The 27,716-nt window shown below is 39.2% G+C and overlaps 2 protein-coding genes across 5 annotated transcripts in view; one reads left to right on the top strand and one right to left on the bottom strand.

Moving 5' to 3' along the window:
* Nucleotides 1-1,312: 1,312 nt before the first annotated feature.
* F3 (coagulation factor III, tissue factor) lies at nucleotides 1,313-8,079 on the bottom strand. Its single transcript, XM_083847536.1, has 6 exons — nucleotides 7,935-8,079; nucleotides 6,887-7,001; nucleotides 4,547-4,731; nucleotides 3,929-4,107; nucleotides 3,648-3,807; nucleotides 1,313-2,496 (listed from the first exon to the last, which is right to left on the bottom strand). Exons 1-6 carry the CDS (start codon nucleotides 8,002-8,004, stop codon nucleotides 2,357-2,359), a joined length of 849 nt encoding a protein of 282 aa, XP_083703662.1. The 5' UTR covers nucleotides 8,005-8,079; the 3' UTR covers nucleotides 1,313-2,356.
* Nucleotides 8,080-8,221: 142 nt separating this feature from the next.
* SLC44A3 (solute carrier family 44 member 3) overlaps nucleotides 8,222-27,716 on the top strand; it is a 104,793-nt gene continuing 85,298 nt past the window's right edge. The window contains exon 1 of one of the 4 annotated variants that reach the window (XM_083847480.1): nucleotides 8,222-8,646. In XM_083847480.1, the coding sequence (XP_083703606.1) occupies nucleotides 8,605-8,646 (42 nt within the window). In that variant the 5' untranslated portion in view covers nucleotides 8,222-8,604. Of the gene's footprint in view, nucleotides 8,647-9,270; nucleotides 9,818-11,796; nucleotides 11,967-24,462; nucleotides 24,484-27,716 lie in introns of those variants that run through there. The other 3 variants (XM_083847485.1, XM_083847479.1, XM_083847482.1) reach the window with 3 other exon arrangements.

Here is a 27,716-nt window from a genome sequence, read left to right on the forward strand (position 1 = left end):
AAATTGGATCTGTAGGCCCTGTGACTCTGGTTACTTACTATTGATGAGGCAATAAAGTACTGTAGCTAGGGAGCAGAAGCACCACAGTTTTCCAAAACTTGTGCAGCAGGGGTCATTCTTAATGCCGTTTAAGGTGCTGTTTGCATATCTATGGGTGTTCTTCCTTTCTTTCTTTAAAAACAACCTTCATATTCAGAACAAAAGAAAAACTCCTAAGTAGTGAAGCATGATCTATAATTTTTCTATGTAGATGACGATAATCAAATGCATGATATAGCTTATTGAATGCTGTGCAGTTTTCTACGGGCTTTAATTTTCTTATGAACTTTCCCCTTTACTGAGCTTTGCACTGAATGAAACCACTGAAGTAGAACAGCAGAGGCAAGGGGAGTAATGGTGACAACTTTGGAATGCTTTTAAATTTACTCCCACACACTCTTCATATTTTTGATTGCTGGTGTAACATTCCTCCTTACAAGGTTTGTGCATCAGCAGAAAATGCATCAAGCAGTTATTGCACAATATTATGTAAACAATTTTTTCCCACCCTGTAAAAAACAGAAGTCAAGGACAAAGAAAATGACCATAAATCACACTGGCATATTCACAGGACTCTTAATCCATACAAAGAAGTATCTATTGTATAGTAAGGATGACAAATATCAAATACAATTCTGTAAAAATTGATAGGTTGGGATACTCATAGGTTATTATCATAAACACAATGGATATTCTCTTTGAAGGCACATATAAAGTTTTGAGATACACAGCCAATTAGTGTAAACTGTAAGATTCATTTTTTCCCATTCCTTTTTTTTTTGCTGTTTGTTTCTTTCCTGTTTTGGTGCCTATCCCCACCATTAGCAGCATCAAGAGGTATCAAATTGCAGCAGTTCTTATCTCTGGGCCATGCCCCATAGTGCCTTGAATAAACACAAATACCGCAACTGCTTTAGGCAACGGTGTGGGAATCCCTAAATAGACATCCAAACGGGTGGGTGTCCAATATACTTTCCATTAGAATGAGAAATTGATACTGAATAATCACTCAAACAAGCAACTTGGAAAAAGGCAAGAGCAAGAGCAAACCAAGAACAACTTGGAACTCTTCAAAACCTTTTATCAGTTCATGAAGTATGTCTTCTATTTTTATCCTTACAGATATGTGCCCTGATGGTCTATTTCACCTGGTCCCGTTTAGACTTCCAACAACTTTTCTAAACTGCTGTCACAAGATATGTTTCCTAAACATATTTTTAACTTCAGTTCTTGAATGAATATTGTACTTTGTCAAAAAAAAGGCAAAAGAAAATCCTATTTTCCCAGTCACCTTTATTTCACTAGAGTATAAATTAATAAAGTATAAATTAGTATCATAAATACAGATATCACCAGTACAAAAATTAGATTGACATTCATAAAATAAATATTAAAATAGTCATAGCAAAAGGTACCTCCGAAACCTATCACCAACATGATTTGAATCTATACTGTACCACAGAACCTACTGATTCACCGTTTAATACAAAATAAAATTAAAAATGCAGTAAATACTGCTACCTACTCAGTGTTTGCCTGAGGTGAGTTATTATTGCCTCAAACTGCAAAATATTTACCCTAACACTTGCTTGGAACCATCTGACTACCCTGTTTGTACAAGTAGAGGTGTAGTGTAATCCAGATATGCTTTCCATATGGTTAGCAGCTATCTACCTCAAGAGTGTTCATTAAAGTCACCAATAGACTAGTTTCAGTTTGTTTACCACTGATTGCATATATGCATAGATAAATAGACCAAGCCAATTTTATCCAAGAAGTGCAGAAATGATAGTAGCATCTTTGTCCCATCTGAACTAACAGACCATTTCACCAGTTAATAATGTTGTAAGAAAGTCAGATAAATAGAGGTTTTTGTTTCACAGAAACAGAAAATTGTTCCTTTTAGTTAGTAAAAGAAACGTATTTTTCAAAAGTAGTGTTTTTTCCCATCACAAGTACCATAAGTTGTCTGGCTCAGTAAGGCTTATACTTTAGAATACCTGGCCAAATCAAAGACTCATTTGATTCTAGCTGAGAATCCTGTTTCAAACAGGACAATACAAGGTGCTTGGGAAGAGTATATGTGCAGGGTAATCATACTGTAACAGATCAGAATACTCTTCCAGCCTCCAGCCACTAGTGACACGAGGGCTTCCTGGTATCTGGGGATTTTTCATCTGTGACTGTCTAATAGATCTTCGAATCACATAAGGTTTTGGCTTCAAAACTCCTTTACCAGAGAGGCTAAAGGTTTCACCCAATTCACTTTTTTTTTTTTTGCTTTGGAACTGCCATGAGTATCCACAGTAGTTTTTCCTTAGATACCATTAAACGGTTCTTTTTCTCTTGCAGCTTTTGCTTTTTTGCGTTTACACAGGATCACTGATAGAACAATGGCAAGAGTGATGACTGCAATTGCTATCACTGCTATGATGATAAAGACTTCTGCTCCATATTCTGTAGGATAGAGAAAAAAATCCAACGTTCAGTTATCAGAGACATGTCACAATACAAATTCTTAGAACCCACCCGACTGAACTCAAAAACTGCTTTCTGTATTTAACAGCATCACAGAATTAGAACGATCACCTCAACATGAACTAAATTCATTTTAAAATGGAATTGTTGAACTCATGTAATATTTCACATGGTCCACAATAGGTTTTAAACTAGATAGTACACTAAAATACCATGTTACCACTTCAAGACTAGGCCAAGCACCTCCCCAAACCCCTGCATTAATTCTGTGAAACTACGTCCAAGTGGATTTCTTTTTTTAGGCTAGAAGCTAGAAAACACCAATAGAAGAGATTTTTATTCAATTTACTAGAATTCAAAACTGTTGTGATATATGAAAGTATACATCTAGGTAAGAAAGTTAGAGACAGCCAATTCTGGGAGAGGTTTTCTACTTTTTTTTTTCCCCTACAGATGAGATAGTCTCATCTGATATAGTAATGTGATACTATTTAATAAATAATCATGGCTTTATACTGAAGAAAGTTGTTTTCCAAATTGTTTGTTTGGAATTAAACTGGCTGATTCACTGACCACTCACTAACTTATTTACCAGCAAAGAAGTCAGTTTGTCGGCTGACATGGCATTGTAACAGTAAAGAAAGTCTCAGTCTGGTCATCTGCTTTTGACATAGTAACTAAAGTTTAGTTCAAACTGCAAGTCAACAGAAATGCTGGTTATGCAGGTTTCCAGCACTCCTATTCTGGATTGCTAATCAATCACTTATTATGGGACCCAGTACTGGAAGGATCTGAGGCAAACAATGGAACAACAACACAAAGATGAAGGCCAGTGATGAGATCTGAAATGTTGGTGGCCAGCCATCAACTCAATTTAAAACTAAAACAAAGCAGTGTAGCAAAACCCTGAAACCAATTCTATCCAGCTGAAGATGCTGGACTCTTTTTTCCTTAATGGCGTTCTTCCCGTGAGTTTCCACATTTGTCTGTGTCCCCTTGGTTATAGAACAAATAGTTTATTCTACAACTTAGGCATCACACTTCAAGGAAGTACGAAATATATTCAAAAATCAAAGCACTTTTTTCTTGCAATGCTAAAGACAGCATGACATAATTCACGAGATACATACCATCTAAGATAGTTCTTCCTACACTGGTACAAAGCACCATGCTTTCTTGACCAGTACGGTTTTCTCTGCGAGAGGGAATGATTGCCTGTATGTAGAAGCAGTAGTTGTTTTTGTTGTCAACGCTTATTTCGAAAGTATTGCTTTTTGTAGTTGCATCTTTCTGTAAAGAAAAAAAAAATCAGGAAGATATTCTCTGCAAAAATGCTAGCTCTTAAGGTGGTACAGAAATTATGCAGCATTCTATAGCTATGGAATACATAAAAACTAGAGCAAGACCTTACCTTTCCAGAACTTTGATCTTTCCAGTAATAGAGTTTGTATTCCAGGTCATGTTTGAAAATATCTCGAATACTTTGAAAGCTTCCATTAGGAAACATATAAGGTGTAAGTGGATCTTGGAACACAATATTCAGTTTGGAATCCTGTGTGTAATGCTGGATCTCTGGTTTTCCAAGAACAGCTAAAAAAGCATTTTTAGGATTAAAACACTATTATTATCTTCCCCCCCCCCCCCCCCCCATATCAGCTATTCTATGGTTTTATTGTTTTCTATATAATATGCTCTTTTTCTCTTCCTCCCTCTAATTCCTTCCCTCCTCAAATGAATTATAAGTTTACTGAGCCAAGGCAGTACAGGATTATTAACAAATATCTGTATCTAGTACACAATGGTAATAAAATGTTCAATTTACTGCAGTGAGAAACAAGTCGTAAATAAAATCTTAGACACTGCCCTGCAACAGGGAAATCTTTACACCTGTATGTTTTCTTCTAAAATATCAGTAGGGCTACTAAAAGAATCTATAGGAAAAATCTTTAGGCCAAATACAAACCTTAAGTCAGTGGAAATCATTTTGAAATGAAGTTTATGATAAGATTTAATTGGCAATACTACTCACTCTGATTATAAGGTGTGAATTTTTCAGAGCTTGCAAAAGGTGGTTCTTCAAAGTTATCCATCCCTGTGGATTGTACAGACAATATATGTGCTGTATAGGTCTCTTTCACATTCCTGAGTGCATCAGTAATATCACACTCTGTTTCCGTGGTCAGTGTGCATTTTTTTTTTGTGTCAGATGTCTGTCTGAAAAGAGTAAGAACAAAGTGTCAACTCTTCCCAAGCAGGCTTTTACAAGCTATTTATATATGTTAAAAACATTTTTCCCCTCAGACTGTATAGATTTCCCTCAGTCAGTGGAACAACCTTTCAGGTATAGGCTGAAAAGTAGAAGAAAAACCAAACCAAACCTTACCATAGTTCTGTACAGGTATATTTCACAACTCAAAGTAGAATCAAGTAAGTAAAATATGAGCAATAGTAATTACAGTAAGATGTCATTGGATACACATATGAATTAACAATATGAACTTATATGAGTTGAACTGAAACCAGAAGCAGTTCTGATTTTGTTTTTCCTTCTGTTGACTTATGAAAAAAAAGATGTGTAAATCACTTAGAAAGCGTTCTCCCTGATCACTGATGCATCTGAAAACTATTGCCTTAAGAAACATTAGTTGTACTAGGAAGCTGCCACGTAAATTAATCGTTTACAATGTCTCCTCATTAATGTCACTTGTGTTTGCATCTATGCAGGTAGAAATGTCACTAAGAACTTGACACTAGCAGCAATTTTAATTGCAGAATTGCATTATAGAAACAAGAAAAAATATTGACAAAAAACATGACCCATTAATTCTCTTGGTTTTTAAAGGGCTGAGGGTGGGTCCATTTTCTTGAGAAATAATGAATAAACTGGTAAAATAAGTGTTAATGGCTCACTTTGCATTCTCGCAAGAAGGAACAGAAAAACAGATTTGATATTACTGCTTCAATTCTTTTTCTTGTTTTTGTTGGTGAATTAAGGAAAAGAAAAATTGTGTAAACTTAGCTGAAAGAGAAAGAACGATGACTGGAAATTAACAAATGAGTTTTCCTCCTGGTAGGTCAAACTTTATTTAAGAGTTGCCAGAAGTCCCTTCCCACTTCACTAGATTTCTTATGTCACAGATCTGTTCGTTTTAGTATCCTTCCTTTGAAACAGGACAGAATAGATTTGATCTTGGTGATCAATCAAATGTACTTTCGTAAGAGTACACGGAAGAGAAAGAAAACATTTAAGTGCATTTCATCCATGGGAACACCTTGTCTGAAGAAGTGCCTCTGTATCAGAACTACACTTGATTCTACACTGAATCTTGGGCAAACAGGCTTCAGTATTTCACAAGCAAAAATGTCTGGAAATAAACTCCAGATTCACAAAACATTTCAAAGTGCACAGTGCTAGATAAGGCTCTGTGTCCTTTTGATGTCTTTTTGTAGAATCACGCTGCTAAGATAGGTTGTGCCATTCTGCTAAGTATGTGCTTTTAAGTCTATTCGTTTTATCGCTCCCTTAGATTAAAGAATAAAAGGGCACATGAGACCACTGCACTGGTATTTCATCCATTAGTCATGAGAGCTCTCATTTCTAGGCAACTTTTATACACAGAAGAAACTACAGCATCATATTTTCATTAATATGTGGGAGAGCTGATGATGTGTTTTCCCTTCAGGGCATGTTTAATAATGGTCTATGAATTAATATGGGAGCTAAGAACCATACAGATTTATTACTGAACTTCACGGAAGTTTTTGTGCAGTATTAAAAGAGGTGTTAGACACTTCACATAAGCTGATTGTTTTTTATGTCCACAGTATTTTATAGCTTCTATAAAACATTACGACAGGGGAAGTCTTGACGGAGCTAGACAAATAAAGGGGATTTTTAGTATTACCCAGCAAGATTAATTATACATTTATAGTGATTCACTGATTAGAATAAAATTCAGACTCATATTTATCAGACGCCTCCCAAGACTGAAGAACAAAGACTTGGTCCAGACACCTTGAAAGACATAAAAAGGTGAAATTCTCTCTAGTACATGGTATGTCACATTGAGTGTCAACTTCTGAGTACCCTGCCCTACATCTCCAGTGCAGCTGGCCCACATCAAACCTCAGAATTGAAATACTGATCTAAAGCTCAACTTATCATTTCTGAAGTGGGCAAAGCCAGAAACCTGAATCAGATATTGTTATAGTTGGATATAAAGAAGTATTAACAGCTGGGTTGGCAGTTTTCCTAGACCCCTTGCCTGAGCTCTTTTCCTGTTACATTCGGTCTCAGAAATAATCAAACGCTCTGTCTGCGTCTTCCCTAGTTGCCATTAAGGTACATGCCATGGTGTTATTTACTTACCCATGTATTTCTACTGTATAGAAGTAGCCTGACGGTTTTGGCTGCCACTGTAGTATAGTTTTAAAATTGATTGAAGACCAAGTTATATTAACTGCTGTTGGTAGTTCTGTGTTACCTTTAAAAACAGAAAAGAGCATCATCAGTTGCACTGTAGGTAATTCCTGTCTCCCTGCATTCACTGCTTTGTTAAATGAGGCAGTTGCTGTTAATTGCTAAGAGAGGTTATTTTGGGCAAAAAGGCTCGGTCCTGCCCTTTGGGCTCATGCTTGACTCCATGAAGGAATGTGTCCTGGCAGAGGTGAGAAATATGAGAACAAAATTATTTTCTTTCCTGGTTCCTCTAACTCCCAGGTTGCTGAGGTAACTTATTCGGAGTCTTGTCTAAGGCTGCCTCTACTTTTTGGTCCAAGACCCCCCAAGAACTTACAAAATCTCGGACGCTTGTGGCAAAGTCCAAGAACCAAGCAAATACGGTGTAGTTCAAAATCACCCCAGCTGTATCTTCTGCAGAAAACACGAGCCCCGCTCCCCCTTTGATTTACCTGGGGAAGCCAAACCCTTCATTTACTTGGAGAAGACAAGCCCTTATACTCGGGGAAGGCGGACAAAGCCCTCCTGGGGCAGCGGCCGCCCGCACCCCGGCCCCCCGGCCTGCCCCCGCCGAGCAGGCCGCGGCGCCGCCGCCGCTTCGGGCAAGAGCGGCGTGGGGCAGCGGGCCGGGAAGCCCCGAGCCGCGGGAAGCGCCGCGACCTCCGCGACCCCGGGCGGCCGGCGCTGCGCTTGGCGACACCCTCATCACCTCCCGCAGCCCGCTCTGCCCCCCGCAAGCTCAGCCCTGCGGCCGAGGCGAACAGACCTCACCCCCGCCCCAGCGCCCCCGGTACCCAAAGGGCTCCCCTCAGCAGAAGCCGGCCCGAGGCCACCCCAGCGCTCCGCAGCCGGAGCGGGGACGGGGACGGAGCCCCCGCCGTCGCGGGGCGGCTCACCCCGGGGGGGGCCGCCCTCTCAGAGGGTCCGAGCCCCGCGCCCTCCGCCCGCTGATACCCACCGGCGGCGGCCAGGCGCCACAGCAGGGCGCCGAGCAGCAGAGCCCGGGATCCGGCGTGGGTGCGCAGCATCTTCGAGGGGCGGATCGGCGGTGAGCTGCGAAGGGGCGGGAAGCGCGGGCTTATATCTGATGGGACAGAGGCGGGGACTGCCGGCGCCTCGCCGGTGGGAGCGGCGGAGGCCGGGAGCGCGGGGGACGGGAGCGGCGGGGCAGCGGAGGCGGAGCGGGGTGCCCCTTGCTCCCCGGTGTCCCCGCTGCCGGGCCGCGGGACGCGACGGGCGCTGCTGGGGCCGGGCGGCACGTTCCGGGGTGCCGGGGGCGTGTGCCAGCCCTCGCCTCGCCGCACCGGACGGCACCGGAGGGCCGCGCTGTGACACTGCTCCTCGGTTCTCTCTCCCTGTCCTCACGCCTGAGCGACGCGTGCCGGGGCTCACCTGTCCGCACAGGCGCCAGGCGAAGTTTCGGGTTCTCTCCCTCACCTCCTTCATAACCCGGGGACCTGTTGACCCTTCCCCTACAGGGCTCTGTTGGAAGGCTCCACGGGCAGCGGAGGATCCCGCTCCGAGGGGCTCTGCGAAGGCCCCTGCTCGCGGGCCTCACGCCCCGGCGCAGCCTCGGGGCCCTGGAGGGAGCTGCGACCGCGCCGAGCGCCCGGCCTGCAGGGGGGGGAATGCGCTGTGCCTCCCGCCCAAAACGGGATCCCACGCCGGAGGTGCGTCCTGCGGTGTTAACCCGGCATTTCTTCGGGTTTCGGTGCCTTTACAAAGACTTATACTTGGAAAGTGTGGGTAGGAGAAGACTAATAGGGACGCTTCGCATTTAGTTGTCTTTCATGCTTGGTGCACGCTTCGATACAAGCAAGTGGTTCTGTCCCATCATGTAAAACATGTATGGACCAAACTACATCAACTTCACAGCCTCCATCACATGGCGTGTTTCAAGGTGTGCCTAAAGCCAGGGGTTTTTAAATTATCAGCATACCTTAATGAAAATCCACCTGTACACCTGACTCTCCTCCCTTGGTTTTTCTCATCAAATTTCAACGCTGTCTCCATGCAGCTGTACGCTAGCATGACATCAGCCCAAAGGCTCGCATGCCTTTAGCTCTGTGTAGAATCCTGATCTTGTGTGACTAGATTTTCAAGATCGTGATCTTACAAAATCATAGTTGATTTCCAAAGGTCTTCACAAAGAGAAATGACACTCATTTTCTTAAAGAAAAGAGGTTTTATATAAAACCGTAAATCACCTTTAAGCTCTAATTCCAGTTAAATTTCCTGGCAGTTTAGTCACAAAAGATGGAAAGCAGGCCAGCTGTGTTACGGAGACGGTCTCAATATCCTCTCCTCACTGCCATCTCCTCTGTTGTGACCGCCCATACCTGAGATAGGCGAGGAACCTTCCGGACTGTCTGGAATAACCACCTCGACCAGTGTTACCTTGTTCCAGATTCCGGCAAGATATCCATCCCCTGTTGAGTAGTGCGAGGCTTTTAGAGGCTGTTGGGCACTGCAGGATGAGGGGAGCAGGCTGCCAGTTCACCAGGGCGCTGGGAAGCAGGGCCTGAACAGAAGGGCCTGTATGGATCTAGCAGGGGAGGTTGGGTGTGAGGCTGGAGGAAGCAGTGAAACTTTGCGTGGCGAGGGAAGGAAGTCGGAGGGAAAATTTGATAGCTGTGGGAGGAAGGCAGCGTGCTCCGGGGACAGTGGCTGTATGAAGTCATCAGGGGAAAGGGATGACAGAGAAGGGAGAAGCACAGAGGCGAGGAAAGCCGCTGCTGCCGCCTCTGCTTTCTTCCTCCTCTTCCATCAAGTCTTGGTGCAGATTTGACCGAAGGATAAGAGTCACCATGCTGCCCAACTCCAGGCACCAAACCGTGGGAGGTAAGGGGAGCCCGGCACTGCCTGACAAGGGGTAATGCCTCTGAGCCGGGAGCCTGCTCAGCAGCTGGTGACTTAGCGGTGACACTCTGGGTCACATTTCCTGTCCGCTTTAATGGTATTTCAACAGCCTGTTTAAGACAGAAAAATTCCCCTTATTTTAAAGATGTGTTGCTGCGTGCAGGCAAGCATTATGCTGACTTAGACGTCCAGCAATTTCTATGGAAATTTAGAATTTGGCTTCCACAGTGGAATGTCAAAATGTAAGCATCTAGTGTGTATATGTCTATAGCTGATTTAGTCATCCTCTGCTCATTTTAGAGTCAGCAGAGAAAAATTTCTCTCCTAAGGTGAAGTCCATGTTTTCCTAGTACAGGCATCTAACGCAAATCAGATCAGTCCACTTAAATATTGAAATAAACAGGAGATTTCTGTTGGTAGAGCCCATGATCTTGACTTTACTGAAAGTGTGGGAAACATACAAGAGCAAAAGCTTGGCTGCACGCCTTGGGCTAGCGAGATGACCTTTTCCACTTTGTGTGTCCCTCTGATGAGCTTAGTGGAATCAAGGTTATTCACCATTGGGAAAGTTTGTTGGATTAGGAGCAGACAACAGATTTTCATTCTTTGATATGTACACCGTGGAACCAAACCACATATAGCTTATGGGAAAGGTGAGGAGAAAAGGGGAAATAAATCTGGAAAACTCCTGGTTTCTGGAGAGAGATGCATGTATTTATTTTTGTTATGTGATCTACTAGAACTCTAAACTGGTTAGCTTAGAGATAGCTAAGAAATACTTTATTGCTTAGCAAAGCAATTTCAACATCATACATTTTGTGTACTATCATATATAATTATTGATGTTGAAGTAGAATGCCTCAGATAACATCAGTAAAAGATCAGTTTCCCTATGCTGGTAGTTTTGCAACATTTTAGGTAAGATTTTGTAATACTTATTAAAGTTCTGAAATTTTGTAATGCTATAGAACATTCATCATTCCATGCTAACATGAAACTCAGCAATGTTCTCATGCCCAGTAGTGAAAAATCTACTTGTGTGAGTAAGATTTGAAATCCCTGGGAGCTTTTTTGAAAATGAAATTTCTCATGATATTTGCTCCATTCACTTGGCTTTTTAGATCTATCTTTAATGTGTCTCAGCAATGCATATTACTGGCTAATGAATTTACATATACAATTAAATATATTTATTTAGATAAAACAGAAGTTTAGGGAGCATTCAGTGACTTTGGTACCTTCTTCTATAAATACCTGAACATTTATATTACAGAGCTGCTCAATCAAGTACACTACTGGAAAGGCATACATGGACTTACAAATACTGCTGCCTTTTAAACATCATGATTTAGCAGTACTATAATTACTGTATTTGGTAAGTGGAAATACTTGCCAGTTACAATATGTTTGCTTTTATGGTAGTAAATAGGCTGTGAAATTCAATAACATACACTGTATGTACCCAGCATAGTTCTTTGTTGTTCTTTCAATCTTTTTCAGTTCCAACCAAATTTCTAAAAGGAAAAGACCATTCAAAAATCTTGAAATGAGAGCAAGTTTACATCAACACTGCTTTTTCCTCTGCATGTAAATACCTCAAAATGATCAATTAACTTAGCTTATTTACATGTTATGAGTTGTATTCCAACCATTTTATACACTGGAAGGAAACTGTATTTACCCAGCTTTCCTATGGACGTGCTGAAAACCCGTGGTGAAGTCAGGAATGTACTATGTCTTCATTTTATACTGATTTCTGCGGTTTATGCCACAATCACAGGCTTGTGCTTCCTTTTTTTTTTTTTTTTTAATTAAGCAAAGAAAAAAATATATCTGTGGAATGTCTCTAGTGAAGATAAAGGAAAAATACAGAAAATTGATATCAGGATTTAGATACTTCATATATGGCTAAAGGCTAAGTAACTGATTTGTGTGAAGGACCTGCACCAGGGTAGCGCGGGTGGCCGTGAGCCCAGGCGTGGGAGCTGGTGGGGTCGGGCACTGGTCAGCAGTTCTCGGGTCCCTGCGCTGCTCTGCAGTGCTCCGACTGCTGCTGGCCTGCCTACATAGCTGCTGAGCGGCGTGATGAATGAGGTGTGGTGAAGGAGCTAAGCTGATATCAACAAAACAGGTATTTCACAAAGTGAGATCCCACGTACGATAGGAATTACTGGTCGATATTAGAATTCCTGAAGCAAATCTTTTAGGAGTTTCTCATACTGTGCTTTTAAATTTTGTTATCACGTTTATTGTACACACATTCTCTCACTTACACTGATACATGAAAACCAGAAAACTAGCAGAAGAACAAAGCTTGTGGGAGCTTTTGGGTCTGCGCTGGCTCTGGGATCTGGTTGTGTGGAAGGGTGCCTGCTGGGGAGCCGTGCCAGGGGGAGGCTGTGAGCTGTGTGCATGCTGGAAATCCTGTGGACATGTCTTTGGTGTTAACTCCAACTTACTGGCTGCTTTTCTGTTTCCTGTTCATGGAATGGTGTGGGATGCATTTACCATCCTTTTCAGAAATTGTTTCACAGCATTATTTCTTGAAGAGGAACCCGAGATACAGATTTGTGTACATTTAATTTTTGTTGTCTTCGGGGATGCTTTGCAGTAAAAGAGATTGTCTAAATGAAAATTTAAACTATTCTTTGCTTAGTTTGATGCATGGAAGTCTTCTCAGCATCTGTTCTTCTGTGCATCTGAGTGACTATGGCAATGCCACAGGTGTGTGGTCAGGAGCAGTAAGGTGCTGGTGTGACGCTGCACACAGCTGTGTTTGTTTATGGCACTCCTGCCAGAGGGCAAGCAATTTAATGTCACTGAAATACAACAGAAACTGTCGAGACAGAGAAAAGCACTGAATTGTATCAATTCCTTCTGTGCCTAGATGTTTTTGGTTAGCTTTACCAAACTGTTAGGAGGTTGCACTATTGTTCAGCACTGCAATGCTGTCTGTCTTCCCTTTGCTCCTGTGTTCCAGCACAGTTGTGGAGAACTCTTAGAGTAATTCCCTTACCCCAGAGTATCTTAATTACATTAATTAATCTTGCAGTTCTTTTGCATCTCTCTTGTAAGATTTTATTTTCCAAATGATGATAGACGTGACACAGGTGCAACTCCCAGACCTTATTTACATATGTTTTCTTTTCATGCCTGAGCTCATGAGGAAGGAATACTCATTGGCAAAGCCAGTATGCCTAATCCCAGCTAGCTTGCTTTTGCAAATTTCATCACCAGTGACAACAGTAGAGGAACTCCTGTTACATTTCAATATATGTGAGGTCAAATTAAGGTTTAACATTCTTTCACCTAGGCCAGTATACATTCTTCATGCATGAGTCAAAAAAACAAAAAATCGTTTTTTCTCCCTGCAATTTATTTTGGGTTTGGTTTCCAAACATAAGTGGCCAAACTGGGGAAAAAAGAAAAAAAAGTGAGCAACTTCAGTATTAAGTGACAAGGTTCCTGTTTAACAGAAGGCATGTCCACTAATGAATCTATTTTCATGTCAAATCCAGTCTCAGCTCATGACTTTTTAATGAAGTAACTGGAATAAATTAATTCTACTAAGCAGTTATTTATAGTTGCTAGTGGAAATCATTTCCTTTCCCACTCAATCGTTAAAAAAAATCGGACTTTTTATATTAGATGTGGCATACGCAACTTCTCCATGAAGAAAATGGAAGTCAAGTTCAGTGCTCTAAAAATATTGTTGTGAACATGCCTTCAAGGTCAGGCAAGCTTCAGTTTGAACAAGTGTGGTTCCCAGTCTGTCATTACATGCATTCTTAAGAACTGTGGGAGATGAAAAGGTAAACTGAACCTTGTTTGATTTGGCTGTTATAATGTTTAATGCTATTGTATTGCTCTCTTTTCGAGTTACTTGCTAGGAACAAAACATATCTGTACGGAAAGTACCCTGCAAAATTAAAGTGATAGTTTCTTTAATATGCTGTATCTATGTTCTTTGACATTACAGTACTCTGTTGATGCTTCCTTTACTGCTGATTTGGGGGTGAATAGATTAAAGATAATTAGAGAATGGATCATCTTAGCTATTACAGGAGACTAATTCTGGATTTGATAATCAGACAGAATTAGCCTGCTGCACCAGTGTAACTCCCACTGGTAGCTTGTCCCTTCTACAGTTCAGGGGATTTCCTTCTGAAATGATTTCTCCACTTCCCAAGTCTGCTTTTCTGTCTCACACCCAAGGAGAGTCAATGAGATTATCAAACATAGATTTGACTTTTTAAGATGTATCCCAAGTTCCTGTTTAGCCCAGGAATATATGGACAACTTTTTCACTATCATGTGTTTGAATTACAGTCTGTGCACTAATGATGACATTAGGTAGATACACTTTTCTTCCCCAGGTATCAGACTGTAGATTGCTGTGTCCTGTCAGTCATCTTTCTATTTACTTTCATATATGTTCTGTATACTTTCTATACTTTCATCAAAATACTGCATTTGTCTCCTTCCTGTAAAACATTAGGTAAGTTTGTATGGTACTACAGGTTACTACGAGACCCAGCACTGATTGCTTCCTTGGTCAGAGGTAGTCCTTGAAGTTTTGAAAGCTTCCTGCACAATGGGAAATGGCTGATTTGTAATGATTGTCACAGTACAATCTTTGTTTTGCACTTTTTAAGTTTGTATTGCAATTAACTTAGCTAATTTAGTATATTTTTGTTATCACTGGAATTTAGTATCCTTATGATTCTTGTTTCCTCAGAAAACAAATCATGCCAGTAGTAGTTAGAAATGTACTTATAATATTAGTTACCCTATGTGATTAAAAAAGTGTTTTGTTTAGAGATTTTGAAAATAAATAACGGTATTTTTTCAGAAAAATACAACTGAAGTATTCTTATTGTTATCTTCATATTCACCTTCTTACTCATCTTCTTATCTTTTTCTTTAATAAAATACTAATGGAAAGAACAATACCCAAATCCTAGGCATATCTATTTAATGTGACATAATTGCTTACGATTTACTGAATAATTAAATATTATTGTAAAGAAACATTACTTTAAAATGATACAAAACCAATGTAGATTAGGCATACAATTTAGTGAAATAAATGCACTTGTCCCTCAGAGTCAGATTGGAAACCTTCTTAAAATAGGAACAAAAAAAAAAGTGTTAAAAAACTTAAATGGTTAATGGTGCACCATTGGTTTGAGCTCAGAAGTCATCATCATGACAAGAGTGAAGTCTACCTTCCAGATCTTCTGAAAGATGTGGAAAGAAGTGAAGAAAAAAAAAAAAAGGAGAAAGAAAGAATGAAAGAAGGATTTGAGTTCTCTGGTGTCGGTTAGTATTGACAGAATACTGGCAGAGACCATATCACCTATTAGTTGTTCTCTGCTCCTTTAGGCTATTTGTCAGCTCAGATCACAGAGTCATTGTAAGGATCTTAAAGTTTAAGCTCTGCTAACAAGCTATGCCGAGTAGGGGGGACATCACTGTTACTAACCAGCTTCTTAGCTGTCCAATACAAAGGGTAAGAACCATCATAGGTCTGATCTAGGGACAAAGTCTGAAGTGATTTTCTTGAATATCAATACACTGCACTGGTCTTGACAGACATACTCATTGTCTGTGTCTGAAAGTCATAACCAATTTTAACTCAGCCAGCTCTAGCCTGGCTGATTACAGCAAAAACTGGTAAGAACTCAGGCAACACATTCCTCTGTGTGGAGCAATCCTCCTGTAGTGGCCAGCATCCAAATGCATTCTTTCACTATATCAGAGGGCTAACAGTACACTTCACTGACCTGTGTGGGTTGATTAAGGAGTTAGTAAAGAAGGGGTGAAGTGAAACTTCCAGTAACCCGTGTTTAGTTAGAAAATCTTTGTGGTTTGCAGCCAAGTGTTGAATGTTGAACCCCGAAAGTCTCAAGAAATTTAAAACAACTGTATTATTATATTCTTTTAATGCAATAGAAGGCAAGTTATGATCTCTTGTAGAGCCTTAATTCTGGCATTCCCAAGTGTTACCTTCAAAACATAGCAGTTTGATTAGCTGCATTTGGAGCTTTGTGAGTGTATTTGAATGGAACGTAAAGCACATCGTAAAGAAAATGGTTCTTAAACTGAATGTTTGCCTTGGAAAAAAGAAAAACTGAAAATGAATAGTATTAATCAGTCTGAAAGTTCAAATGATTTTGCTCATAAAAAGTGTGATTTCAAATGATTCTCTGAACAGCTAGAGACAGCATACCTGTTTTAATATTGGAAACCTGATTTTATTTGGAGCCCAATTATAATTGTTCTTTCTCTGTGATACTTAACTTCTAAATAACATTAGATCAATTTTTATTTCCTGGTATCATTCTGCATCATCTAAACCCTACTGGGCCATACTGACTTCTGCTGATACTAGCAGGAACATCTTGGACTATGTGCCTCCCCTCCAGCTCCTAATTTGGTCTGTCTTGGTTGTAACTGGTTGATAAACCAATTGTCAGTGTAGGAGGAAAAGTACCTTTCATATAAAGAGAAAATACTCCTTGGCTCTCTAGGACACCTGGACAGCCAAAAAATAAAAACAACCCTGTAAGCTTCCAGTTACGAACTTAGGCTCTTCAGAGCTTTGGTGACGTTGTATTTCTGCTGGTAGCAAGTCCACAGGTTAATGCAAATTTTGAAGTACAGTTGCCTGGGTCTTTTTCATACATTGCCTACCCAAAGTGTTTTGTAAACTCAAAACAAACTTGCATTTAGACTCCTCCTTTCCTCCAAAAGACAGTCCTGTCCTCTAGGCTTGTACTTTTCCCCAGTCTTTCATGGGCTGCAATACACTTGATAGAGTCCTTCTAGGTCCCTAGAAAAAAACTTTTTTTTTTTTTTTTTAACCTTTTGGAGAACTAGCTGTATGTTTTTTCCCTGATCTCAGTAGTCTCCCAGTCTCTGCTTGTATTGCAGGCTCCTGCTTTCTATGCCTCTCACTCATTCTTTTTCTCCCTTTCTTAATAGCAGAACACAACATACAGGACACAATAAACTACAAATAAAAGAGAGAGCATCTATTGCACCGTTATAACAGATAACAATTCTGCAACAAAGATTCCTTCAGAAGAAAAATCCTTAACATATCTCAAATGCTACATGCCCTGAGTTTTGTGGTTAATCATTAACTTACAGGCAATTTGAGACAAAAACTTGTCAGTTCATAAATAGGTCAGTACCACAGTCAAATGCTGTGAATTGTCACCTAAGAAGTCCCAAAGATTTGGCAAAATCCTTTTAGACTTTTCCAGGTTTATAAAGCAGGGTCTTAGGAGTTACTTTAGTACCAGCACAAATACGTCTGAAACTCCCACAAAGATGCTGGGGACAAAGTTTTGAAGAAAAACTATTTCTTATCTAAAGAATGTGATCAGGTGAGTGTTAGCTGTGGAATCTTTGTAAACTGTTGTCCATCAGGGACACCTTAAGAAACATAATGCTTAAGAACTTGAGAAAGAGGTTGCTGAGTTCATGGGCCCATGAGGGGCATTCATGAAACTAACATGGAATTTGGTACTTATGTAATCAAGTCCGATTCATTAAAAATAGCAGCACTTCAACTGTTCAAACAGAGGGTTGAAAACAGGACTTCTTATAAAAGTTTCCTCTTCTAACTTAACTTCTCAGAGTTAGAAGAACTTCTTTGAGACTAATGTTCAAATGATATGCAGAGCAAATATATTCTTCCACTGCAATTCAGCACAATTATTGTTTTTATTTTTTTCCCTTTGGCTTTTGGGGAGAGAGCCTAAGAAAAAAGAAGTAAATAGAACCAAGTTGTATCTGATAATAATAGAGAAGCATACTTACAGTCCTGTAGATACACAGATACAGCACAATATACCTGCTCCTGAATTCCATACGTGTACGTCCAGCAGGTAATCTGCTTGGAGGTTGTTCCATTCTTTAGTGCAAGTCCTAATTTAGTGCAAAACCTGACTGTCCAACTTGCATAGTTTCCTTTGTGCTTACAAAGCTCAGAGTGTACGCTATCAACTTGATAACAACTCCATTCACTCTATGCAGCTCCAGCACATTCGTTTTTGATAGATATGAAAAGATTTGGAAAGATTTAGATTGGTAGAGATAGCTTTGCCTTTCCTGATGAATATCCTGTAGCATTTGTGCTGATAATTTCCTTGATCAAATACAGTATTGTGCAGCACGTATTGAAGGTAGATAATGGTGTGCTGATAATTAGCAGTCCCAATAAAATTAAAATTGGGACTGTGGTGGATCTACTGTTGCTTTCCTTGATAGCATTTCCTTTTTTTTTTTTTTTTTTTAATAATGATCAGCCCTGATAAATTTTCCTGAAATGCTTTAGTAAAAAGAGGCATAAAATTTTATAGCACCTAGTTCTAATCTTACATATTACTTTCCTTTGTTCTTAATCTGGTTGGAATTTTAAGAGTCTCCAGGTCTTGCAATTAAAATGTAAAATAGGCAAAGAAAATCTTGGACTGCATTTTTAAAATATTTCACAGGATCCTTTCTTGCCTCTCTCCTGTTGTGAGGCATGCTTGGCGTAGGCATCCTTGATACACAACAGAGGCTTGAGCTGAGTTTCTATCACCTTGGAATTTTAAAATCTCAGGAAGAATTCTGCAGTCCTTTGAACCTGAGGTGTTACTTTTGCAAACACTTAGTACTGCCAGGCAGAGACAGGAATTAAAAGGGAGGTGAAATTCCAGTAAGAGAGGCCGGAATTGGCTGGATTTCAGCTTCCAATCTCTTTTGACATAGCCTTAAACCCTCACTGCACAATTCTGCTTATATCCAGTCTTGCTATCTTGTGTCCAATCCAAAACTGTGTCCCCAAAATCTAAGATTGTCTCCAGGCCCTCTGTTCTTTTGTCTTAAATGTTTCTGAATACTTTATACGTTCTTGTCCGAAATCATTCAGAGTTTAGCAAGTTCATTACTCTACTTGAAAAGGCTTCCTGCATTAAATGGGAAGTCGTGTAGTGGTGCACAACTCACTAACAGTTTTGAATCTGTAACTTGAGGTTTTGATTAAGCATACAGTGAGGATTTCCTCTTTCATTGCTTGTTCTAATTCCTATGTATGATAAAGGTTTCGATACTTGCATCTTCTAGAAAAGAAAGGAGGTAGCCCTAAGAACTGGAACACAGACACTTTCTGAATATAAATAGGGGCTGCTTTACCCATGAATTGACTAAGGCTTAATGATTCAATCTAACCAGGAATCTGACACACATAATACCAGACTCATGCAGGCCTTTATGAGCTACTTGAAAGAAAGGATGGAGACAGACACTTTTCTGGTCTTAGCCTTGATGGCATAGAAGAAATTAGAAGTCTAAAGAAACTAACAAATACACAGAAACACATTTTCTTTCTGCCAAGAAAGAAACAGAGGCAATTTTTTTTCTGCCTCTCTGGTTATTTGCCGGTGATCAGTGGTACAGACTCCTATTCGAGAGGGGCAAGCAGGAGAGCAGCTTTTGTTAGTCTCTTCTGCCATCCCTCTTTTCTCTGTCACTTGTAGCTGACATTCATATCTTGTCCTGATTTAACCCTGAAAGAAAAGTCAGTTATATAAAAAGGAATGTTGCAAATAAAAATGCTGTTAAATTAAACTGCCATGGTACATAGCATCTATAAAAGCTTTACATTTTGTCTTGATCACTTGGCAAATACGGCCTGTGTTTGACACATTTCCATAGTTTTTGCTCAGCAACTAATTCCCCTTTCAGTTGTGTTTTTAATAGCCTCCTACTCGGCTGGGTTTTATAATTCCATTCAGTACTGTTTCCTCAACTCTCCCTGGTTCTCTCTGTCAGTATAGAAGTGGAAAGTAACTGACACTGTGAAGTACAATGAAGAAAATTTAGTTAATAAAAATTAAAACATTTTGTTAGTATAAAATAACTTTTTAAATGTTCCTGTAATTGACAGAATTAATGGTAGATTATTTTTGTATCCTTAGGTTCATATATCCTTCAGAACAGTAGTTCCAGATGAAAATGTTTATGATAATTTGCTTTTAGATGCAAGGGGAATTAATATAAGAAAAAACATGCCTCATAACCTTTTTTTTTTTTTTCCCCCATATAGAATACTTGTGTTAAATAAGTGAACTGTCCTACAAAAGCAAAGCTGGAACATCAAACAACTATACAGAAAGTTTTTGGCCAGGAAAGTTTCACAGGTCTAACTATATTAGCAAAAAAAAAAAAAAAATCCAATGTAAATTTATCTTCACATTAAAAATATTAATCTGTCTAGAGACTTCATTTTCTCTTCATGACATTTCATGACATTTTTAAATTGCAAAACACACATTTGAGTTGAATATATCCAGAGACTCAACTCCAGCTTTATAACTGGAGTTACTGCTCTTGGAAGTATTACAAAAAGTATATTTTTTTTTTGTTTTTTTCTTTTTCTTTCAAGTGTCTTAGATTTGAAGATGAGCGACTGGGTCTATGACTAAGTTGCCTTCAATAGTGCTTTCAGAAGAAAGACAGCAAATAATAGTCATCTCAATTACTTCTGTCCTAATTCAAATTCAGAGATTTTCCTTCTACACTGCTAGCTAAACTAGCTTTGTAATCCCAGTTTCTGTTTTCAATTTTTAAGATAGATCTGATGTCTGGAAACTTTTTCTTTAGTGTTGGTGTAATATCGTGTAAGCAATACCTGATGTGCTACTTGAATGAACAGCTTTCCTACACATCATTAACCTCTGGGTGCAAAAACCTGTACTACTGAAACAGATCAAAAGTCACCTTCCGGTCCTAAAGGAGCGTAATTTGTCTCCAGATCTGAAAGAGATTTTCAGAAGAGTTTTCAATTACAAGCCACATTTATAATTTGAAGGTATGTGGCTTATAACAAGTTTGAACCTGAGGAACTTGGAACTGAGTTTTAAATCACCTACTTCCAAATCATTTGCATTTATTTTTAAACTTTATATAGCCGCGCAACTCTATTAAAAGGACATATATACTAATTTTGTTTGCACTGCTTATATAAGAACTTAAGCTTTATGAAGTTAATTTGATAATGAAAAGAAAATCTGGTTCAAGGTATATGAGATTTGGATATGCATGTGAGACCTACATCGGTCAGCCGTAGTACGTTCTTCATCAGCGGGCTTAAAACTACGATTCATACAGGAACTTTGTTTTCTCCATAAGACCTGACCCTTTCTGCAAAGGAAACAATCATCAGCTAATGGTATCTTCTGCCAGCCAGCTCAGTGTATTTCACAGCAATTCTGGTTTAAAATTCCAAAGAAAACTTTCCTGCTGACATCCAGAGTTAAATTCTCAGAGCATCATAATTTCCAGGTATGAAACAACTATACCCCCAGCTGTTAACCACTGCAGTGACAGGGTAGAACCATACAGCACTGGCTGTGTGTTGCAGACTTTCCAAGGCTCGTGTTGACTAACGTACCTCTGATGTGGTGAAAATGTGTGTGTGCATTTGCACTTTTGCCACTACCAGTAACATGGGATACACACTTAAAGGATACACTGGTGCTAGTAAAAATGAAGGAATCTTTAGGCCTTATTAAATATGGGTTTAACTATGAGTCTGCATTTACTTTGTGGTAGAAACTGGTCCAAGGACCACTTCTTTCCCTTTTCTCAAAGGGGTACTTATTGACATAGAGAGCAATGAGATATCCCCAAATGCTATATCCAGCTTGACAGATGAGCTTTCTGTAAAACATCAATTTCAAATATACTCTGAAATTATACAGCACATATTTTAATGTATATGAAGAACCAAAATATTTTGCTTTTTTGTTCTCAGACCCTAGCTTATGCTAGTCATCAGCACCATAACTGTGCGCTAGATTTTTGTTGCAAAACTCTTATGTTTTTGCTTTCCATGTAATCTCTTTATTTGAGATCAACTGAACTTTTCCTTTTTGTGCTTTTTTTTTGGGGCGGAAGTGTTGCTTGTTATGTTTTTTCATCTGGAGAAGTGAGTGAAAAGAGAGAGGCAGACATGGGATTTTTAAAGAAGCAGATGACACAACATCAGAAAGAGGGAAGTTTAAGGGTTGTGGCTTTCTAGCACATTTGGACACTATCTGTCATGTCCTAATGCTATGCTGGGTCATAATTTAAACTGTTATATGTTTAAAAATGCCTGTTACCATTCGCTCTCATAATCTCCATGTTTTCAGAAACCATAGTGCTGAAACACTGAGACAAAACAAACAAGAAACACATAGTTCGCAACATATGCAAACTGTTTATTAATATAAGTTTTGAATATGAAATGTACTAAGTTGATTCTGTAGTGTCATACACCCACTTGGTAATGTGTAGATGGCTATACAAGATTTGAGGTTCTGGTTTTATTAGGGCTTCTGTAAATTAGTAAAAAAAGTGAATCTAAGTAATTCAGATAGGACTACTTTATTTTTGCTCTTGAGTGAGAAGGAATAGAAGCAGGCCATGAAATCACTGAAATTTTATTGGATTTATTGTATTTGTAAAAGTCACTTATTTACTGCGTGATTTTATTCCTTCCTTATTTTACTTCTCTTTACAACTACTAGTCACATCCTTGTTCTCTTTTCCTAAACAAGGTATTTTTTAAAAAATAAAAAATGAAAAAACCCCGTGAATTACATCATGATTTATGTGGGTATTCCCAGACAGAAAAATATACTGATTTAATTTGATGGTATACATTTACAGGACTGTCTCCACCAGGGACATAATCCACATGTGAAATCAATGTTGTTTAGCTGAAAACTGTCAAGAGTGGAATTTCACATTCTTATTGCAGGGTGGATAGAACTGTATGTTAAACTAAGAGGCTCCTGCACAGACCTGTTCTGATTTAATTAATGCAAACTAAGAAAATACTGTTAGAGATATGGTTCATCTCTGGAGGTGTTGGAGTCATTGTCCCTGGGGTTGTTAAGGCAAGGTTGGACGTGGTGCTTAGGGACACGGTTTAGCAGGTGATACTGTTGGTAGGGGGGTGGTTGGACCAGATGATCTTGCTGGCCTTTTCCAGTCGTAATGATTCTATGATTCTATAATCTCAGTGTATGGATCTCACTGCTTTTGGTCTTAAGCTCTTCTCCAGACTTATTCTCTACGAGCAGTGTCATCGGCACAGTGCCTTCAAAACCTGGTAGCTGAGGCCATGCCTGAATACTTCTGTATTTTCCATACAGGAAAAGCAGCTGTCCTTCTTTCAGAAGGTGGTTTTTTTGTTTGTTTGTTTGTTTTTTGTTTGTTTGTTTTGCTAAAAATTATTGGTATTGAGACAAATTTTGTTTTTAAATCACTGGGCCAAATTATTCATTTTTAAGGGTTTGGAAATATTTATGTTCTACTGCTTCAAAAACCAGCCAGGTTATCCTGCTGTTATTAGTGTATAGGTTTGAAGAAAAAACTCTTAATACCAAGGAGTACACAGCTAAAACCATCACTGGGAATTTCCACTAGGAAATTTGCCCCCTGTCTTTATAAAAATAAAACCTAACTGAGACACATGCAACTAATTTAAGAGTATAATCAGCCCAAATGCTGAGTTTTTATACATTTCTCAATATTAACTCTTTTTAATAATGTGGTATGACTAGAGAAGGGCCTCATCTTCCCACTATAGCAGACTTGCAGGAAAGTAGACTACTGTTAAAATCAACATAACGTTGTCCCTTGCTGTTGAGCATTTTGCTTCTCAGATTTTCTGGGGATCTTTTGAAGGAATGGCATTCAAACTGAAAGAAGACTTAAGGGGCTGGCACAGTTGCAGATGGACTAAGACACCTGACCCAGCTGTTGCTGACTTTGTTCCTTCTCAGGAACCTGATTTTCTGACTTCTCTGTCTACAGGCTTGCTTTTATTTAGAATGTAAGTGGAAGTGAGCATTCCCCGGGCAGGCAAGAGAGAGGCAAGCCAGAAGAGGTCCAGGCTGAGGTCACCAAAGGCAGGCAGCCTCCATCAACAGGGAGGTAGGCACCTGGGCTCCTCTAGCCCAAGATGAGGTCTGTTTTCTGCAGCCTGGTGAGAAAGATTGTCTCAGCTGTAAACCCACATATTCCTCATATTCACAGCCAGTTTACCTGAATGTTGGTCAGGGATTATACCTTTTTTTTTTTTTCCCACTGCATTACTTGAAAACACCCACATCGAAAGCATAATAATGCTTATACCGTTCTGTCTGTATTTCCTATAACCTTTCAGTCAGCTTTTGCCTCAGATAGCTTTAATTTTCTTCCAGATACAGTTCCTTAGTGCAAATCTGTCTTTAAAGAACCAATTTGAGTAAACCTTCAGTGTTCTTCTAAACCTTTGTTTAGAAAAGCTTATGTAAGTCTACAGAACTCCATTAATGATTGTCAGTTAATGATGATAAAATATGTGATAGGTATCACTCTGAGGCTCTAGTTGTCAAACTAGATTTTACTTAACAGAAGTTAAGACCACCTGGAAGAGTAGTTAGTCCCATTTACTTTGTCAATTAACACCCTAAGAACCAGCATGCTTCTCTTCTGTAGTTTTGCAGTAGTTCATAAAGGGAGGAAAGGCCTTTCCAAGAGGTTCAAGTCTCTGTCAGAAACTTACTCTCCTTTTCTCTCCTGTGTGCCTCCTTTGTTTTGAAGTGATGAGAATGAAGGTTTGTTGAAATTTCATTTGCATATGCTCAGATTTTGAGGGATCTTGCTAACTGGAATTTTGTAGCTGCTTGGGACCTGTCTGTATATGGTTTCTATCATATTTCTTGGCTGAGTGTTTATGTTCAGAATTTATGGTATGTTCCAAAAAAAAAAAAAAAAAAAGGTATTTTGAAGTTTCTAGTAGATGCAAGTATTCAGCCCTAGGAGAATTTTCTGAATTGAAGTCAGATGCTGAAAAAATTTTCCTGTATAAAAAAGCTGTAAAGAAGACTTCATTACTTAGTTAAAAGCTTAAACATCGTTTCTATTTTCTTGTTTTCCAACGTAGCCTCAAAAGGACTATTTTTATCTTCTGTATTTACTAATTTCATGTATTAAAAGGCAGCATAATCTACCAATTAAATTTATGGAGGAAGAATCTGGGATGACAACTTCTAGCTCTTCCCAAGAGTGTTTATTTATCTTTGGGGACATAATTTTTATGAGATTTGTTTTTATTTTTCATAAGCTGTTGATACCTGTTATTTTCCTTATCTCACCCATTTCTTGTGGAACTTGATTAAAATTTGTGTAGTGTTCTAGGCCCGGCTGATGGGAGGGGACAGTATTGGGGGTGCTATTGAATGGAGGGTGCTAATATGTAACCTGACTCTTGGTCTCTGCGATCCAACACCATGACTTTATGCAGAAAATTCATGCAGCATCTAGTGAATTCTTTAATGTTTTAGAGTCTTTAATTGTTAAAGAAGCATTGCTGAAAGGCTTCATAAAAATTTTCTGCTCTACTTCAGAGCCTGCCTTGAGTTCAGAAGGAGGAAATGGTGAAACTGGTGATACAGAATCTCTCCCCCAATAAACAGAGATCTCTAATTCATGTTACAAAAGACCCATATTCCACTGTCAGCCCAATATATCTGCCTGACGCTGTTTACCTGAAGACTGCACTGCAGGATGTATCTCAGTCTGAGTACATGCTGGCACCTCCATCAGTTTCCTGCACCTTCTGGAATGAAATGAGCAGCTTGCACAGTATGTCTAAGTGGATCTGGAGGCATCCATAGCATTTTCAACTTCCTACCATCATCTACATAACAATATAAAACACACTAACAGCTTCTAAACATTTTATAGCTGTCAGACAGAAAGAAGTGAAGCTTCTTTCTGTAAGAGAGCAGCTATTGGAAATTGTTTGAATGGGGAAGGAAAGGAAGAATACACAAGGTGTGCAAAACAGGGAGATGTTGAAATCAGTGGGATGTTACCTCATTAAAAAGAGAGATGGCTCCCTAGAGTACTTTTTATCTGGTATGATGCTAAAATGCCTTCCAGGTGTCTTCATATCAGTAAAGTCCCCTGTACGGTTTAATCTGAAATCTGTAATAGTTGATAAAGCTTACAGGAAGCCTTTGTGATCTTGCAAGCATTTTCCACCTCTTTATTAGACAAAGGGGTGATAATATTACTTTTTACAAGGATAATGAAATTCTTCCAGTCCACAAATACGTAGCTTAAAATATGTTCCTATGAATAATCAGTCTTAGGAATATAGTCTTATGAAGACGTATACAACAAAAGGTGTCTTGCATTGTCTTTGTGCTGTGAAAATGGTGCCTATAAAACAGTGGGAGTACCAGTCTCGGTACCCTTACTTACCTTTACAAGCAATGTATTATGTGTTGGCTTTTCTCCCACAATAGTCAGGAGATGGCTTCTGCTGTGGGCGGGGGTGACTGAGCCAAACACGAGTACTTACAGAAGTGCTTTTTGAAATTCACGCTGAATTATGGAGCAAGACTCCGAATTCTTTCGTATTTGTAGGTAGGTAACATTATACAGTGAGATAGACCTTATGATTCTTAGTATGTGATTATGATTCCTAAGCAGTGCTGCAAACAGGTTAAGACACTAAAAGCATACAGTAAGTTAAGAAAATTAAACAATAATAATTGAAATTTCCTAGTAGCCTAGGAGATGTTTAACAGTGCAAGTGGCTTTCTGCAGAAAGAATGTAATGAAGAGCACTTCAGTATATGTATGAACAGCTGCATAAAGCTGCTAAAGGGCCTAGAATTGTGCCTTAGTTTGGGGGGAAGGTGGCAAACAAGAAACTAGGGAAATGAGTGAAGCTTACACAGCAGCTACCTTAGATTTATAAAGGGCTTTATATAATCTGTGTGTAACTTAAAAGCTTGCCAAACAGATATGTATGATTACATCAACATTTAATATTCCTAACAGCCCACTATAAAAACAGAGAAGCAGAGCAGTAGGCATGCAAAACACAAAAATATAAGCTCAAGATATACCACTATTTTTATTGATGTGATAAAGAAAGCAGATAAGGGCAGTAATTAAAATTTAAATGCTGTGGGTTTAGTGGTGTGGTTTTTTTTTTTTTGGTCAGGTGAATTTCACTTACCACTATTAACCATCAAGTAATTTTTAGTGTTGTCAACACTTGAAATTTGTTTCTTCTGATTCTACAGAAATGTTTTTATTTCCACTTATGGTATTCCTCAGACTTTGTTTATCCACACCATATCAAAAATCGGTATTGCCAAGATACCTGCAATGTCAGGGTAAAACACTCATAACTCCTATTTGGTTTCCTATCATCGCAGGTTGTGGATAATGATTGTACAACATTCTTGGCTGCTTCCTTAAAAAAACCACCAGGATGCAGGGCAAAAATTTACCATCCTGTAAATATGTTCAGATCAGCAGACCGTAGTCAGGCCAGGATGAATTAATCCTTTGCCAAGAAATCTAGTCAGAATAGGAAAGGATTTTGAGAAGTCTTAATCCATCTTTTTCTAAGAACATTCAAAGTCCACTAATGAGGCTTCCCAGGGAACAGGAACAAGTGATGTTTACAGTCAGAGGCTGCTCTTCCCAACAAAGCAGCAGCCGGGAACAATACCAGCTCTTGCACTAAGGCTCACTGTTGTTTCAAAGGACCTACTTCTGTAAAGAAGTGATGCTACTCTACTTCCCTCCCACTGGAAGGCAAAGTCTTTTATCTACCTGAAGCAGGAATTCTTGCCAGATGTGCAGTGGGAACTTCAGAGTTTCTTCTTAAATAACTTAGAAGTTAGGCATCAACATGTGCCAGACATTTAAAGGTTACAGTCCGCCCCAGTACTGAAGTTGTTATATAGTAGATATATTAGTTAGTTACACACAGTACTACTTAAAGAAGCAATCTATCTTTAGCTGAAATTGTAAATGCTAC

This window comes from Anser anser (genome assembly GCF_964211835.1).
Source record: "Anser anser genome assembly, chromosome: 8".
NCBI lineage: Eukaryota > Metazoa > Chordata > Aves > Anseriformes > Anatidae > Anser > Anser anser.

Coding starts and splice junctions, on each gene's coding strand:
- F3 (XM_083847536.1), bottom strand. CDS start 8,004: ATGCTGCGCACCCACGCCGGATCCCGGGCTCTGCTGCTCGGCGCCCTG. Junction 4,108..4,546: donor ATTCACACCTTATAATCAGA/GTGAGTAGTATT, acceptor ATGCTTTTTTAG/CTGTTCTTGGAAAACCAGAG. Junction 3,808..3,928: donor AAGATCAAAGTTCTGGAAAG/GTAAGGTCTTGC, acceptor TTTTCTTTACAG/AAAGATGCAACTACAAAAAG.